The sequence below is a fragment of the Cyprinodon variegatus genome, unplaced genomic scaffold (genome assembly GCF_000732505.1).
Source record: "Cyprinodon variegatus isolate N-32 unplaced genomic scaffold, C_variegatus-1.0 Scaffold255, whole genome shotgun sequence".
In the NCBI taxonomy this organism is placed as follows: Eukaryota; Metazoa; Chordata; class Actinopteri; order Cyprinodontiformes; family Cyprinodontidae; genus Cyprinodon; species Cyprinodon variegatus.
Window position 1 is genome coordinate 396,544 of NW_015150708.1, and position 15,150 is coordinate 411,693.

Sequence of the window (15,150 nt, forward strand, 5' to 3'; positions counted from 1 at the left end):
AAATAATAGCGGAGAGTTAAAAGATAAACAATAAAATACAGTAATGGATATTTGAAAATAGCAGCAACATCAGAGATGTGCAAAAGCAGTATGTTATTTAACTGACTACGATAGAAACTGTGCAAAATCAGCATAAATGTAACAAATTATTGAGGTTGTTTGGAGCAGTGGCTATAGAATTTTACAGCTGCTGGGAGGAGGGATCTGTGATAACACGCCCTGGTGCATTTAGGGTGCAGCAGTCAGTCACTGATGGAGCTCTCCAGTTCTGCAACAGCTTCATGAATGGGGTGGGGGACATTATCCAACAGAGATGTTAGTTAAGTTAATTAGTTTTAGACTCAACTTTATTTATCCCTTGTGATTACTCCTTCAGGGAAATTCTGGAGTTAGACTGTATTTCTGATGGAAAAGCAAAACAAACAAAGAAACACTAAAAACAACTCAGAGGAAGTTGCATTGAAAGTTTCAGACAACTCATTAAAGGGACAAAATATACCATCCTCACATGGTTCAATAGATAAATTAGGTTAGATAGGCAATTGTTTAGCAGGAACAGGAAAACTGATCTATGGGAGATAGGTTAGGGTTATGATTGGGCAATTCTGCTACAGACAACATTTCAGCTTCCATCTGGATGTCAAGCCTTAATAGTAGGGCTAATAGTATTTGCTTTACAAATCGTTAATATGTGGATTATTTCTTTCGATTAATCAATTAATAATCAGATAGCAAAATCTTCCTTAAAGAGGACATTTTGTGAAATTAAACCAGGTGAAACTAAAACTTTTCCACTTGAGGAGTTCTGGATAGAGCATATTGACAGACGGAAAACATTCTTATCTTAAATGTAAAATGTCTGTATGTATATATATATATTTTTTTTACAATTTTGGTATAATTGCTGCTCAAGGTTGGTTTCTCTGTCAGCTGAAGCCATGTTTTACGGTCTCTACATTACAGTTAACAACTAATGGATTAATAAATTAGTTGATGATTATGTCAATATTCAATTAGTTATGATTAATCCGATTAATTGTTTCAGCCCTACTTAATAGCAATGAATAAAGACATATTTATGCCATTGAATGGTCCATTCAAAATCAAAACCTAAATTCAATTAGACTGTCTATCCAGTTTGACTGAGCTCTCCAGACAAAGGTCCACAATCTCAGTATCTAAATGTTTAAAGTTGGCAGAAACAAACCCCCAAAAAAGCTTCATGCTGTAAGTACAATGAAGAACAGCTCCACAGTTCCTAGGATTTTCCTAATCTACAGGTCGATTCTTTACCAGACATTACAGACATTTAAGCATGAAAAATTTGTCTACTTCAAAGTCATCGAGTGAGACAATTCTGACAAATCTATTGATGACAATGGGCAAAATGTGAAAGAGCAACAAAAAAGCACAGAACTTTCAGGGAAATTAGTTGCTCATTCTAGCATCGCCATAGACATTAGCGGACCACGGCAGAAGAAAATAATAATTAGGTTTGATTATGTGAACAAAACGTTAACATCTACAAACGTTACACATGAGTCAGCTGAATATGCAACAGGCTCTAGATATTAAAAAAAAAAACGTTTATATGCAGCGGAACATAATATGAAGTAGGCTACCACCTCGAAATCAGTAAGCTTTTTCACAATGGTTGTGTATTTTGTGAAATAATTACCAAAAGCATCGATTCTGTCACACTTTTGAATGGACTGTAAGCATTTACATCAAACTATTAGACAAGATTATTGTTGTATTTAAAGCTAGATGGTTTCACTGGTGCTCAAACTTTTGTACTGAATTTCTCTGTCACAACATTAAGATGAATCCAAACGTATGCATTAGTGGAGCCTCTCTACATGCAAGATGTGCAATAGATCTGACAACTTAGACAAACTTACAACTATGAAGAGAACATGATGAGGTATTGCAGGCAGCAGGTAAAGGACTAGACCCACTTGGCATTGCTTCAGATTATTTGTGTTAAACAGAAGGAAGAAAAAAAAAACATGTTTTTATTCCATAATTTTCTCATCATTGGCTTGTAAGGGCACAAAAGGAAGAGCTAAAAATTTTAGATAAAAAAAAATATCGGTTGCATCTGAATGGAACCAGCACTTTGACACTAAACTGCCGTGAATAGTCTTGGTCTTTAGTAAAACATCTAGAGAGAACGGCTATTGCACATGCTTAGAGGCTTTGCAAAATATCTCATTCTATAACTCTTACAGCATCTAGAATGTATTACTTCTATATATTTGTTCAATTGAAGCTGAAATTGTAGTTGTAAAACCATGACTGCAATGACTGTTGTAAGAACTGACTGCAATAACAAAGCAAAATGTTTCATCAAAGCCCACATCACTTTTTAACAGCTATCAAGGGATGCCAGTTAAATCCCTAACATGTCTATTCACCATCACACGTCCTTGAAGACATCTGAGAAAGGCCTCCCATCCTTTAGGCTAAGTCTTTTTCTAATATGCAGCCCACTTGAGCGGTTCCCACCTCCTCACAGGCTTTCCCAGCGCGCTGAACACTCCGGAGGGCCTACACCACCCTCAAACCTCAGTCAGAGTCAGCGCCAACTGGGCCTCCAGCTGCTTAAACTTTAGCATAAACAGATCCACATGAGCTTGGAGGGAAAAAAGAAGGGAGGGAGTGAGATCCATCTGCTGCTGCTCTGGTTCAATCTCTCCACTGGAAGAATGCGTGAGCGTGACAGAGGAGGTAGAAGAATATCTGCCATTCTCAAGCTGCGACTTACACACTGACACTGGTCCTTTTCTCTTTCCGCAGCCAGACAAGAAAGAAAATCTCTCTTTTATTTTCCTGATTACACTCTGCAAAGTAGGTGGGCAGGAAGAGACAAAAGAAGAAAAACGAAAAGAGAAAACTTGGCAAAGAGTTAGCTTTGAAGGGATGGAAAATCACCTATGAATTAAGCTCCAGATCTAAGGAAGAAGTAGAAAATAATGCCTCTCAAATTGCAGCTTATTAAAATCACCTGAAACCAGAACCGCAGGAGCGAGAAGGCAAAACGTGATTTACCGGGATTTGGCCTCAGAGGAATGTTTGGAATAAACAGCAGACCATGCTGGAGATAAGGTCATGTGTTTTGACTTGGCCATTTTGAGACGGATAATTTATACAGGTCGTTTTCTAACTTGACACATGTGTCAGTGTTTGCTTGTTGTGAAAACAGCATCCCTGCCAGACACGCACATTGTGATAGCACGGCTGTCACTCAATGTTAGGGGACTCACACATGATTGCACTATGACATCACAAGTGGACAGAGGAAGGATTATGAGTGGGCACCCAATACTTAGTCCAATTGCTAAGGCTTCAACGTCACAGAAAACAAAGAAAACATCATAAATATATAGTATATAGTATGAGTTGTAAAGTGAAATGGGGTGTGCATTTAAACCACCCACCTTACTCTGATATCCCTAAATAAAATACAACGTGACTGCTTATTCTCAGTATTAAAAACTTGAAATTCACTGTAAACTTTTTGTTTTTTGTTTGTAATATTTTCTTTTACTTAAAATTCTAATAAAGTACCTTATTTGTTTTTTCATAACAAGACAAAAGGTAAATAGTCTTGCAGGGTACTTTGGGCTTTTTCATTTATGTACACATTATAATCTTTCCGACCTTGTCATTGTCAAAGTAGAGTTCAGTGGACTGACTGGAGCTGTATAGGAGGGTATTACAGGCCTGTGTTATTACAAGTCATTTTTATGAACTTTATTATGTCTTGCACCTGTGGCTGCTGCACCCTGCATCTCTTTTAAAGGGAGCTTTGTTGTCAAGGCTAGCTGTGAGGGGTGAGACGGGTTTTTCATGCATGCACTATGTGGGTGTGTGTGTGTTTAGAGGTGAAAGAGGTTGTTTCAGGCTCTGAACTGCAACTTACACATGGCCCAGCTCATGAGCGATGGTAAAGGAGGCACTAATTCCATTTTCTTCACTGATGGAACAGCTGCGAAACGGGTCACACATGGTGCCAAGCTCTGCAAGCCCTACAGATAAACACACACATAAACAAATACATAAAAATTCACATATTTTACAGTTAATAGTTTAATAAACAGATTGTTAAACATTTTATGAGCTGCTGCATGTCAGGTGGAAATTGCTTTGAAAGGGACGTAAAAATATAGTTTACCTAAAGTGTCACATTTATCTTTTGCACGGCAAATATCTTCCCTGTAGGAAGAAAGACAATATTATTCTTAGATGTGTGTTTACACAAACGAGTTGGATTAATAAGCACTGCAGATGAGTGTGCACCTGGTGATAAGAAGTGCTGTGTCGTGGTGAGAAGGATGGTTGTCGTCCTGGACATTTTGGCCCTGCTGCCAGACACAGAAGTTGTGGAGCGTGGTGGCAGCGTTGAAGCTCACAGTGGGCCCCTCCTGTTTCAGTTGAAAAGGGATTCATTGATTAAAAAGAAATCCCTAATTTACAGTTACTTAACAGGTTTGTTAAGTATAGATAAAGTGTTGTTTAAATGTTAAAAAGCTGTTTATATATTTGATAAAATAGATCACTTTCTTTGGTTCTCTTCACTGATAATGCAAAGCCAAATGTTTGTTTGAGAGACAACAGGTAAAATTGCAGTTCTGTTGTCTTAAAACAGTTTGATCTCAAAAATAACCATTATCTGATATCTACAAATGGCTACCTGGAAGGAGAAAAGGACATCTATCACGTTTTTTTTTTTAAATTCCAAACACACTGCTAAGTTTAGTTTTCTCAGCACATTATTAACAAGAAAAAAGGATTGCAAGCATAGTACAGTTCCTGTAGCTTAAAGCCAGGCGTACTGTATTCTGTGGGATATTTTCAATTGTTGCACGCTACTAAAGCTCAAACTGTACGACACTTTCTGACACTGTGCGGCCCGACGCCCTGATGCAACCTTCAACATCCAACTGAATGTCAAACATGTTTGATTTTCTCCTGAACTTACGATTCCTGATCGGGAGGTGGTCATGAGAGGCTTATCGCCCTCGTTACCCCCTATACACTACATGACGTACGATGAGGCTGGAAGTCGGCCCGATCAAAAAATTCTTGCACAACTGGAGATTTGGCCCGAAAAGCGTAAAAAATCGTACAGTATATGCATTTGAAAATTACACAAAAACAGAAACTTTGTCAGGAGAGTTTATTGAAGAATATAGGTGTAAATTGAGAAATAAGATGAAAAACAGATAGTAAAAACAAACAGCTTTTAAGTGAGATGATATTAGGAGAAGCTCTAGTCATTAAAAAAGGTGTTGAGAACATTTCTAGCCTATTTACATTGGATGGATATTATCCACTCAAGATCAAGTCTGGCCGTGATCTATTTACTGCTGAAAGAAACACACTGCAAAAATGATCTCAAAATGAGTAAAAATGATGTATTAAAAAACATATTTGGCACAGTTTGATGACATTTATGGATAAATGTGCCAAAATGGCCTCTCCGCCTAAGAAATTTCTCACTAATACCATTCTAAAATAAATATGATTCATCTGATTGAGTCCAAATTTGGTATATTTTTACACAACATTTAGATTTGAAAGTCTGTACTACTTTTTTGTGCTATAAATAATATTTTGGTAGTGTTTTGCAATGTTTAAGATATTATTTTATGGAACTGCAGAAGTCCGGTTTAGGACTAGAGTAGTATTAAATAGTAAGAGATATATCACCTGCAAGTAACATATGAACTGCCTATAATCCTTTAGCAGCTCCCCAACTCCAAAATCATTGAACTAGATCTTTAAAACCCTGCTAAATAAAAGAAGTTCAAATGAGTAAAAGCCTTGTCCACAATTTAGGATTTCTTTTAAATATATTTTTCTCTTCTAATTTAACCTAGCCTCCAAACATTATAGAAAGTTTTCAAAATCTAGAATGCATCTTCAGGGAACCCCACTGCCAATTCCCTTTTGCAGGTGCTTTACAAAAGTATCACTTGTTCTCCAAGGAAAGAAGACCCCTCATGTGACTTGAGACTGACAAGGAAGGCAGAGTAATTTCATGCAGGCCACTTGAAAAAGAAAATCCAAACCAGAGACACCTGTGATGACGTCAGCCATACTGAAGACCTGCATACACTGAAGAGCAGTCAAGGTCCTTGTACTCACCTGCTCATTGTGGATGACGACCAGCTTGACAATCATGATGTTAATAAGGTTTCCTACACTGGGGTCTCTGTATATTGCTGCTACCTGTAACAGAAATAAAACACAGAGACAAAAAAATGCACATCTCCACTAACCTGCACAGACTTTAAGATAAATTAGGACATCATAACTACTGTATAATTTTGTATTATATCGGTTTAATTTGTCTAATGAGAGTAAAAATCCCTCAGTTTGGATAAGATAAACAGCAGATATCTAATCAATCTTCTGCTGCTCTGGAACCCCCCAGTCATGGTTGGCCAGGGGTCTCCTGGGGCTCCGTCCGGCCTCCTGACAGGAACTCATTAGTCTACCATAAACATTTAGCTTGTCTTAGCCTCGGGGTAGGCAAACGTGGTCTCGGCCTACATGTAGGGAGCTTGTCTTTGCAGGCTCTTACTCTAAGAGTGACATATGAGATGTGGGTGCATTTCCTCTTGCTTCAGTGAATGTTATGTGACCAGTGCAACAATCAGAGGTTGAGGCCGCTGTAGCCTGAAGGATCTTTGATCAAACTAAACAGAGATAGAAATGTAAGAAACATAACAAAAACAGCAGGATAATGTTATGTTTTTTTTAAAGCAAACAGTACAAGTATATTTACAACTTCTGTTAGACGTTTACATAAAACTATTATAAATATTAATTGCATCCTTAATCAGAACTTTAAAGACAGATTTTAATAGGCTTTGCAGATATCTAAATGGACAGTTTTATTGCCTTTGTGGGAGATGTTTAAAACACAACCATCTAAGCACAAAGTTATGTTTAATAATAGCCAGTGTCCAAGTATGTTTGCCAAAGCCAGCAACCCTTAAACAACCAAAACATCCTTTATTTACCTATGATACTACAGAATAAAACCTTATAAAGATATATCTTTTCAACTTTTATGTGTGATATAAATTGGTTAGTTTTACAGTTAGCATCTCATTTTTATTTATATGTCTACGTTAAGATAAGAGAAAACTATATTTTAGTTTATTTATCTGACAAAATAACCTGTAAAAATGGATTATTAAAGTGGAATCTAGTTTGTATTCTAATGAAAAAAAAATTTAAGTATGATTTCTAGATTCTACCTCCTATTCTGTTTTGGAAAAAATATGCCAATTTCACTTGAAAAAAATCCTAAAACTTCTGAAACAAGCCATTTTTCTATATTTATGAGTACAGCTAATGCCTGTATCACTTTTGCTCCAAGTTATTAAAACTCACAGTGGAGGGACCAAAGAGCCCATATGGCTCAGGCTGCTCACTGAAAAATGTTTTACCTAATGTTAATTACTCAAAATGATTCCAGCTAAATTAATCGGTTTCACTCAAGCTTTAATTCTGAACTGATCAAAACTGATCTTTCTTGTCTAAGTTAAGTCAACAATGTGTGATACTGAACCAAAATGTGAAACGGTATACATTTAAAAGTGTATTTATTGCAGAGATTAGATACATGACGCTTTAATGTAATCCACTATTTCACATTGATCCATCATAATTTATCGATCATAGAGATTATAGGATTTATAGCTCATGATATTTATTTAAATGATATCATAAGGGCTGCTTAGTGGATCAGTGGGTAGGACTGCTGCCTTGCAGCAAGAAGGTTCTGGGTTCGATTCCCAGCCTGTGGTCTTTCTGCATGGAGTTTGCATGTTCTACATGCATGCATTCTCTAATGGTACTCTGGCTTCATCTCACAATTGAAAACATGACTGTTAGGTTGATTGACTTTTCTAAATTCTCCTTAGGTGTGAGTTTGTGCATGAATGGTTGTTTGATTCTGTGTTGCCCAGCGATGGACTGGCACCCTGTCCAGGGTGCTCCCCGCCTCTCGCCCATAGACAGGTGGAGATCGGCACCAGCACCCCTCGACTCCCAGCTGTGTTAAAGCGTGATGGAAAATGAATGAATGAATGGATATCTAAAGGAGTAAATCTTTCATATTTTCAAACTTAGTTGTGGGAAGGACAGACCTTATCCGATTATTGATTTTCACAATGTGGTGTTATGACACTATTACCTTTGACTTGAGGTATATTTACCTTGCAACTTATTTTTACTGTAAAGTAAAATGAATGGTTTTAAAACAAAAATACAAGTTTTCATTTCAAACACTATCATTTTTTATTTAACCAAATGACACGGACTTTCACTTTTTTCAGTGCTGTTTTTGGATTAATGTCTTTGACAAAGTAAATGAGATAAACTTTACAGAAACATCATCACCAACAAAACATTAAACCTGCTTCAGTGGAAGTGGAAACAAAATAATTTGATGCCTTTCTGCTTTAATTTTGTTTTTTACTTTTTGGAGTAAAGGCTGTGAGATTTTTTAAGGTTATCAGACCATGGGGAATCTTCGACTTGTGTTTAAACCTGGTAATAAAAGCTAACACATTGTTTTACTGACCTCCCTCTTTTGAACAACAACACAACACTGACAATCATTACTCTCTCCTATGTTAATAAGTGCTCAGAATCTGCGGTTAATGAAACTGGAAAGACATGGCAGAGGGAACATGCAGTTCCGTTCAACTCTTAACGTAAACTTTTTTGCACAGTTTGACTAAGAGTCGGTTGACTGTTCGACTGCTTTGGGACTCAGTGAGGGTTCAGCTGCAGAAGCAATTAACTGGGCACTGTAGTTTTGGCTCCATTAAGCTTAAGCCACTGCAATGTTTACAAGCAAGGTTTCTAACTGTAAAACCTGATGATGGAAATGCTTTTAACACTACAGTAGGTGCAAAAAACATGTTTTATATTCTCACTTCTTAGATCTACTATTTACTTATGGGGAATTTTTTCTCTCTTCTGGACGTCTCTGATTTGTTTTTCCATTAATTTACATACTAATCTTTAAACGGATGGATTTATGTACATGGGTTTTGCCAAGTTGTTTTAGGAAGAAAGGTCATTAATTGTCATTAACCTGCATGAGGCCTTAGAATATGAATTTTAAAATGTTTATTTACAAACACAAAACACATAGTGCAGCTTGACACATATATTAAAAAATTAGGGTGGTTTAGTTATATTTAGATGTGTCAGGAATAAGGCTAAAACTGGATTGCAGATCTTTTCTACTCTGCAAAATAAATAAATAAATAAATAAATTTGGAAAACCTGCATCAAGAAGCTCAAAACTGACATAGCTAAATATCCATTTGGGTCACAAGTGTAAAACAAACACAATCAATGGCTCCTTAGATAGGAAGACACATGGCATTAAAAACCAACAACTTGTTGTTAAATTATAGCAAGCAATCCAAGCAAACATCATAATTTTAGAAGTATTATTTTACTTACTACTGACATGATTGTTAAGATGTAGTGCTCCAGGTTGCGTCCATGGTGACGGGCCATTTTGGCGTCCGCGGTCACCATCAGCTCAACGTAGCGAGGGTAGGAGAGGAAGCGTTTGCGCCTCCGAGGGGTAGACGTGCTGTTGTGAGTAGCGTTCTTTTCATCGAGGTGATGCTGATTTATGGTCACTCTGAGAGAATCCACCTCCTCAACAATACCTCCTCTGATCTTGAATGTGGAAGGTCCGTCTGTGTTTTCTGTTTTAACACATTTTTTTTTACAATTACTACAATTCAAATCAAGTTATTATGAATTAAGGAGTTCATCCAAGATGTGGGTAATGATGTAAATGTAAGTAACAGCTTAAAAATACAATAAATTAATTTAAATCACTTATTTAGACATGAATCTTTCTGCAAAATGTTCAAATAAATACATTATATAGCAATATAAAATACATTATACTGTACATGTATAGAAAATAAGGTCAGCCTCACATTTAATTCCACTTTTTATGGCCAGAATAAGTCAGAGCTATAAGACATTAGATTCACATCATTATATTCAACAGGTTTCAACCTCAAACAAACACTTTGGTGTACCTTTGAATACTAAGGATAAGAAGGAAAAGTAATAGTTGTTTTTTTGAAGATCAACACCAAGAGCCTGAATTAAGAAATATGAATAACGTTTTTCAGATAGTTAGTTTGAAGCATCATCATTTGGACACACAAAAAAAGCTCGGTTTAGCATAAAATACATACATAAACTGAAAATGCTGGAAGTGTCGAGGTTTAGACCTGACCAACACACCATCATAAAAATTGATATACATTTCTTGAGGGTGTTTAAGTTAAACGTGAGGACATCTGTAATCAAAACTAAAGCAGAACTGGACCCTTTGACTTGAAAATGACCTAAAACATTCTTGGTGGAGTCAAACTCAAATATTTATCATTCTAAAGTTCAGGGGGATGACTTAAACAGGCTGTATAGGAAAAAGCCAAAACAAATTTAAAGGCTGATATAGAGGAGTGGGAATATATTCACAATAATATTGTTATTATTAGATATGACATTGTTGTGTCATATGAGTCTGCAGCAGATGTACCAGAAGACCACAGTCACTGCTTACACTCACTAGGAGCCTGGTCAGTGTTTTCTTTTATTGGTGGTTAATACAAAAAAATGTAAAATGTTTTAAGGAGTATACCAAATGCATTTAGTGCCAAGGAGCAATGGTTTTATTTGCAGGCTTCAGTCGAATGCATTCAACAACAGTTTCCCGACCATGATGACAGCAGACGACTCGGCATTTTCAGCAGGCTAAGTTCTCTCAGCTGAACTGCACGTGTTGATCTGGCTCTGACCAGGAGATTCCTTCATCATGACAGAGTGAAGTTAAAAGAGGGAGACAGGGGCAGACTATAAGCGTAAGCAGGTTTCTCAAGCAAAGAAAATAAGGGGAAAACTTGCAGAGTTTAAAGGGGACTTAATTGCACGTTCAAGGGTCTACACAAACTTTGAGAGATAGTTCCTAAGAGACATAAATGGGAAAAAAAGAGATTATAATCAAATGCTTTTGATCAAGATAGCACAAAAGTGTGGTCTACCTTATAGCTTTGTCACAGAATATAGAAAACTTACAGCAAAGTGAAAAAAATCCACAAATAAAGCTGCAGAAATATTTAAAGCTGTGTAAGGTTTTAAAATAATACTAAGTGTGATCATCCTATTCAGAATTGATCAATCCATTATCCAGAGATGAAACCAGTAGTGAAAATGCAGCCTCCCAACAGAAAGTGTCAGTTAATTAAATAAAAATGCAATGAAGAGGCCTATGCAGTGCCTAATTTGACCCTCTAAAATTAAGCAGCTCTCTTATCTTGACAGGGTGCATTCTGCAAACTGTTTGGTTGGATCTGTTACTAATCAGACCACCTCATTATAAGATAATTAATACATTCGAATGCTTTAAACCAACAGAACCAATTTTGTATATACAATCTATAAATAATTACTATAATCCCTATTTTCAGCATAAAAGCCATTTGTTAGCTTCTAGATATCACATAAGAACCATCCCTTCAAGAACACCTTCCTGCTTCTTCCAGCTCAATACTCAATCTGTCACATTCTAAGGTCAATGGAAACTTTATTAAAAGCAGGAAAATATATATTTAAAGAGCACAACTGATTTGCAAATTAGTGTTATATTTAATTTGGCTGATGAACAAAAATGCTTATAATTTATTTAGCAATATTACAATAAAAGTACTAATGTGTTTGGGGGGGCAAATTCTGTTACGAAGGGATCAAGTTAAGGGATGCACAAAAATATTGACAGCTGCCCAGTTCATTGAACGCTGGTCTCACATTGCTATTTGCATTCTGGGATTTTTTCATTAATAAACTGCATGCCTGCCCCAGAGTATCTCTGAAAGAGCTGGAGAGATCCACAGCTCATCTAAAGACCTAGCATGATGACGGGACAATGATTTGTCACACATTCCACAAAACTGACCTTTTGAAAAAGAGCAAAGTAATTTTTATAAAACAAGTCTTAAGAAGCTTATCACTTACCAAATAAGAGACACAGAAAGCATAAATAAGGGTGCTCTAATCAGATGAAACACAACCATAACATTGAACACAACAACTCCACATTAAAAAATTCCCCAATGGTGGTAGAATTGGGCTTTGGAGTGACATTGATGCTTACCCCATTTCCAATTGGACAACCATCAAAAAAATTTAGCCAAATATATAACTGAGTGGTTAAGTTCTTATCAAATTGTGGAATTTAGATCTGTTTCTGCTTCATTAAATGTCAAATCAATATCAGATAACTGGGTCATTAGCTGAACTTGTCCAAATGTTGGGGTTTAGGTTGAATAAATGGTGCAGAAATAAGTCATCATTCTCAAAAACTCTATCCAAAATGACCACTTGGTATTTGCAAAAATAAGGTTGATGAAACAGCTGTCTCTAAAGAGGGAATGACACCTACTTGCAGTAGACATGCAGCTATGATTTCTGTAAAACTGAATGTATGCTGGTGAAGATTCTCTGTCATCCAGGTCATAGTCATTCCCAAAAAGTAAAAAAAAAACAATCCAGGGGCTACTATAAGCTTCAAATTCAACTAATTCGGAAATTTTCAATTAAAAGAGCTTCCTGGATGAGAAGCGAAAAATCTTCAAACTTGGAAACAAAGTCCAGTGGATTGTTTTTTTTTGTTTTTTTGTTTTTTTTACTGTTTTGGAAAACTGAAAGTAGTTCTGCAAAAAAGTTTTAAAGGGAGACTGAAAATGAATGAATACCACTTTTTTTGCTTGAAAAGTTCTCTTTAGGCAACTGCTTAACCAGGAAAAACCATCTCAACAGGGAGCTTAAATATGACCTGTCACCTACTTACAGAGCACTTTTAGGAAACAGAATACCCTGAAGATTCACCTCTCACCTGCCCTTACCTGATTCACACTTTAATGAGACATGTGAGCAAAACCACTCTGTCGAGTGAGTTAATGGCCCACCAGAACCCTTGAATGACCATTAACACCCTCCAGGTGACCCCTATGACCAATCCAGAAAGAGGGGTCAGAGCCCCCTATTGATCCCCATAATTCTTTGCTACACCTACAGAATATTCATTGCAATGCTCTGCATGTAACAGCAAATTTATTTAGGTAAGCAACAAATTACTCTAAGCATATAAATAAACATACATCATATTGTGTTAACTCAGTTATAAAAGATGATACCAAAGCAGTTTAGTTCTTCAGAGCTTTCTTTTTTTCCATCCCGAAAAACCTTCTCAACTTTGGAAAAGTCAAAGATAGTGAAGAGCTCAGTTGTATTCACAAACTCAATTTTTCCATAGTCTAGACAAAGAGAGACAGTGTTCATCTGCTTGAAAGACTAAGAGGGATAGAAATGGTGGGGAGGCAATCCGTTTACTGTTCTATGATTATTCAAGCAATGCCCTCTATGGGTACATGAGACAGAGCGTGACTTTCTGGCACATCAAGTCCCAGTTGTTGCTGCTGAGAGGCTATGTCAGTCTTAACATCTGCGCTAGAGTCAAGCCCATCAGTGGCCCTGCACACAAACCAGCCTGCTGTCTCACAACTTAGATGTGGATTTTCATGGAAGAAACTCAATAGGGCCAAAACTATGAGACTAAACCTCTTAAACAGGCTCATCAATACAGACATCAAAGGGATTATCGAGGCACAGAGGACCACCAGCCTCTTCAGAGTAACACTAAGCAAAAGTGAGATGGGAAAAATGAGATGAACATACTGTATGCTCTAAGATATAATAGTATTTGAATCAGTGCAGATTAGCTAAATTGCTTTGAGGTATTATCTCTCTCTAACTGGGTAGTGAGCTACCGCTTACACCACGAGGAGACAGGGTGATGGGCCTCATATACGAACACACAGAGAGATATGACTTCACCATGTAGCCAAATTCAAGTATAGAATACATCCATATCCAACACATTTAGATCTAGGTAAATAGTATCATAAACTTAAGCTCCAAGAGTTCCTTATGAAATAAAAGAAAAATCTATTACTTGATTGTGTGCAAGGCTTTATATAAAAACCAACCAACATGTTCACCATTCTGGGCTCTTGTGGCTATTTTAAATGCCACTGTAACAATAATTATTAGCATGCCGAATGGTAATCATATTATATTACAATGTGAGAAAGGTTGTAATTATCCAGGAGGGATGGACTATTGGTTTAAGGAGGAAAATCTGTTACAATAATAAAAATGAAGTCCTTGCTGCCTTTTACGGCTCAAGGCCTGAGACAACGCATGCCCCCATGTCTTGGACGGGTTTTACCTAAAATTAATTTCCCGGATTGATGAAGTATAAATGAATTGAATTGTCCTAAAGATCGCACTCCAATAAAGATAAAAGTAATCCAGGTTCACATTGCTAATCCTATTTATTTTGATTTCTTTATTGTAGGCTTTTTAGTTGTGTTTTCAAGCAACACTGTGTAAGATTTAACATAAGGATTAGCCTAATTTTAGAAATATTAAATTATTTTCTATAGGTGTATCATGACAGAGACACTGCAGGGGGTGACTCTGCGTCCAAATGGGACCCCAAACTGAGCTCGATCCCAAGCTTGCCGCATACAAGCTTGTCTAGACGGAGCCGCTTTCACTTTACGCTGGTCAGAGGTACATGTGAGTGACGACAGTCAGTTTTTTTACTTATCCAGGATAGTTAGTAAATTATTGTGTCTCAACTGTCAAATAAAAACACAGAAAAAAGCAATGAATACAAACAACCACTTTTCTTCCTTTTATTCTTCCTATTATTTCTTCCTTGTACAGCTCCCTTGGTGTTTAGAGTCTAATTTGTCTACAGCATATCTAAATGCACTACATGTATTTACTCCACATTTGTATGCAATGTCAACCTTTATGCAGAGTGCATAAAGGTAACATAGGACTGCAGTGTGTAGCACCGCTGCCTTGCAGCAAGAAGGTTCTGGGTTTGATTCCCAGCCTGGCGTCATTCTCCATGTGTATTTGTGGGTTCTCAACAGGTACATCGGCTTCCTCCCACAGTCAGGTTAATTGGCTTCTCTAAATTCTGCTTAGGTGTGTGTGTGAATGGTTGTT

The 15,150-nt window shown here is 36.8% G+C and overlaps 1 protein-coding gene across 1 annotated transcript in view; it reads right to left on the reverse strand.

The window, feature by feature from the left end:
- adamts20 (ADAM metallopeptidase with thrombospondin type 1 motif 20) overlaps window positions 1-15,150 on the reverse strand; it is a 134,184-nt gene that overhangs the window by 96,611 nt on the left and 22,423 nt on the right. Inside the window, exons 4-8 of the mRNA XM_015382335.1 lie at window positions 9,502-9,755; window positions 6,154-6,237; window positions 4,303-4,427; window positions 4,178-4,218; window positions 3,926-4,031 (exon numbers count right to left, since the gene is read on the reverse strand). Coding sequence (XP_015237821.1) covers window positions 3,926-4,031; window positions 4,178-4,218; window positions 4,303-4,427; window positions 6,154-6,237; window positions 9,502-9,755 — 610 coding nt within the window. The remainder of the gene's footprint in view (window positions 1-3,925; window positions 4,032-4,177; window positions 4,219-4,302; window positions 4,428-6,153; window positions 6,238-9,501; window positions 9,756-15,150) is intronic.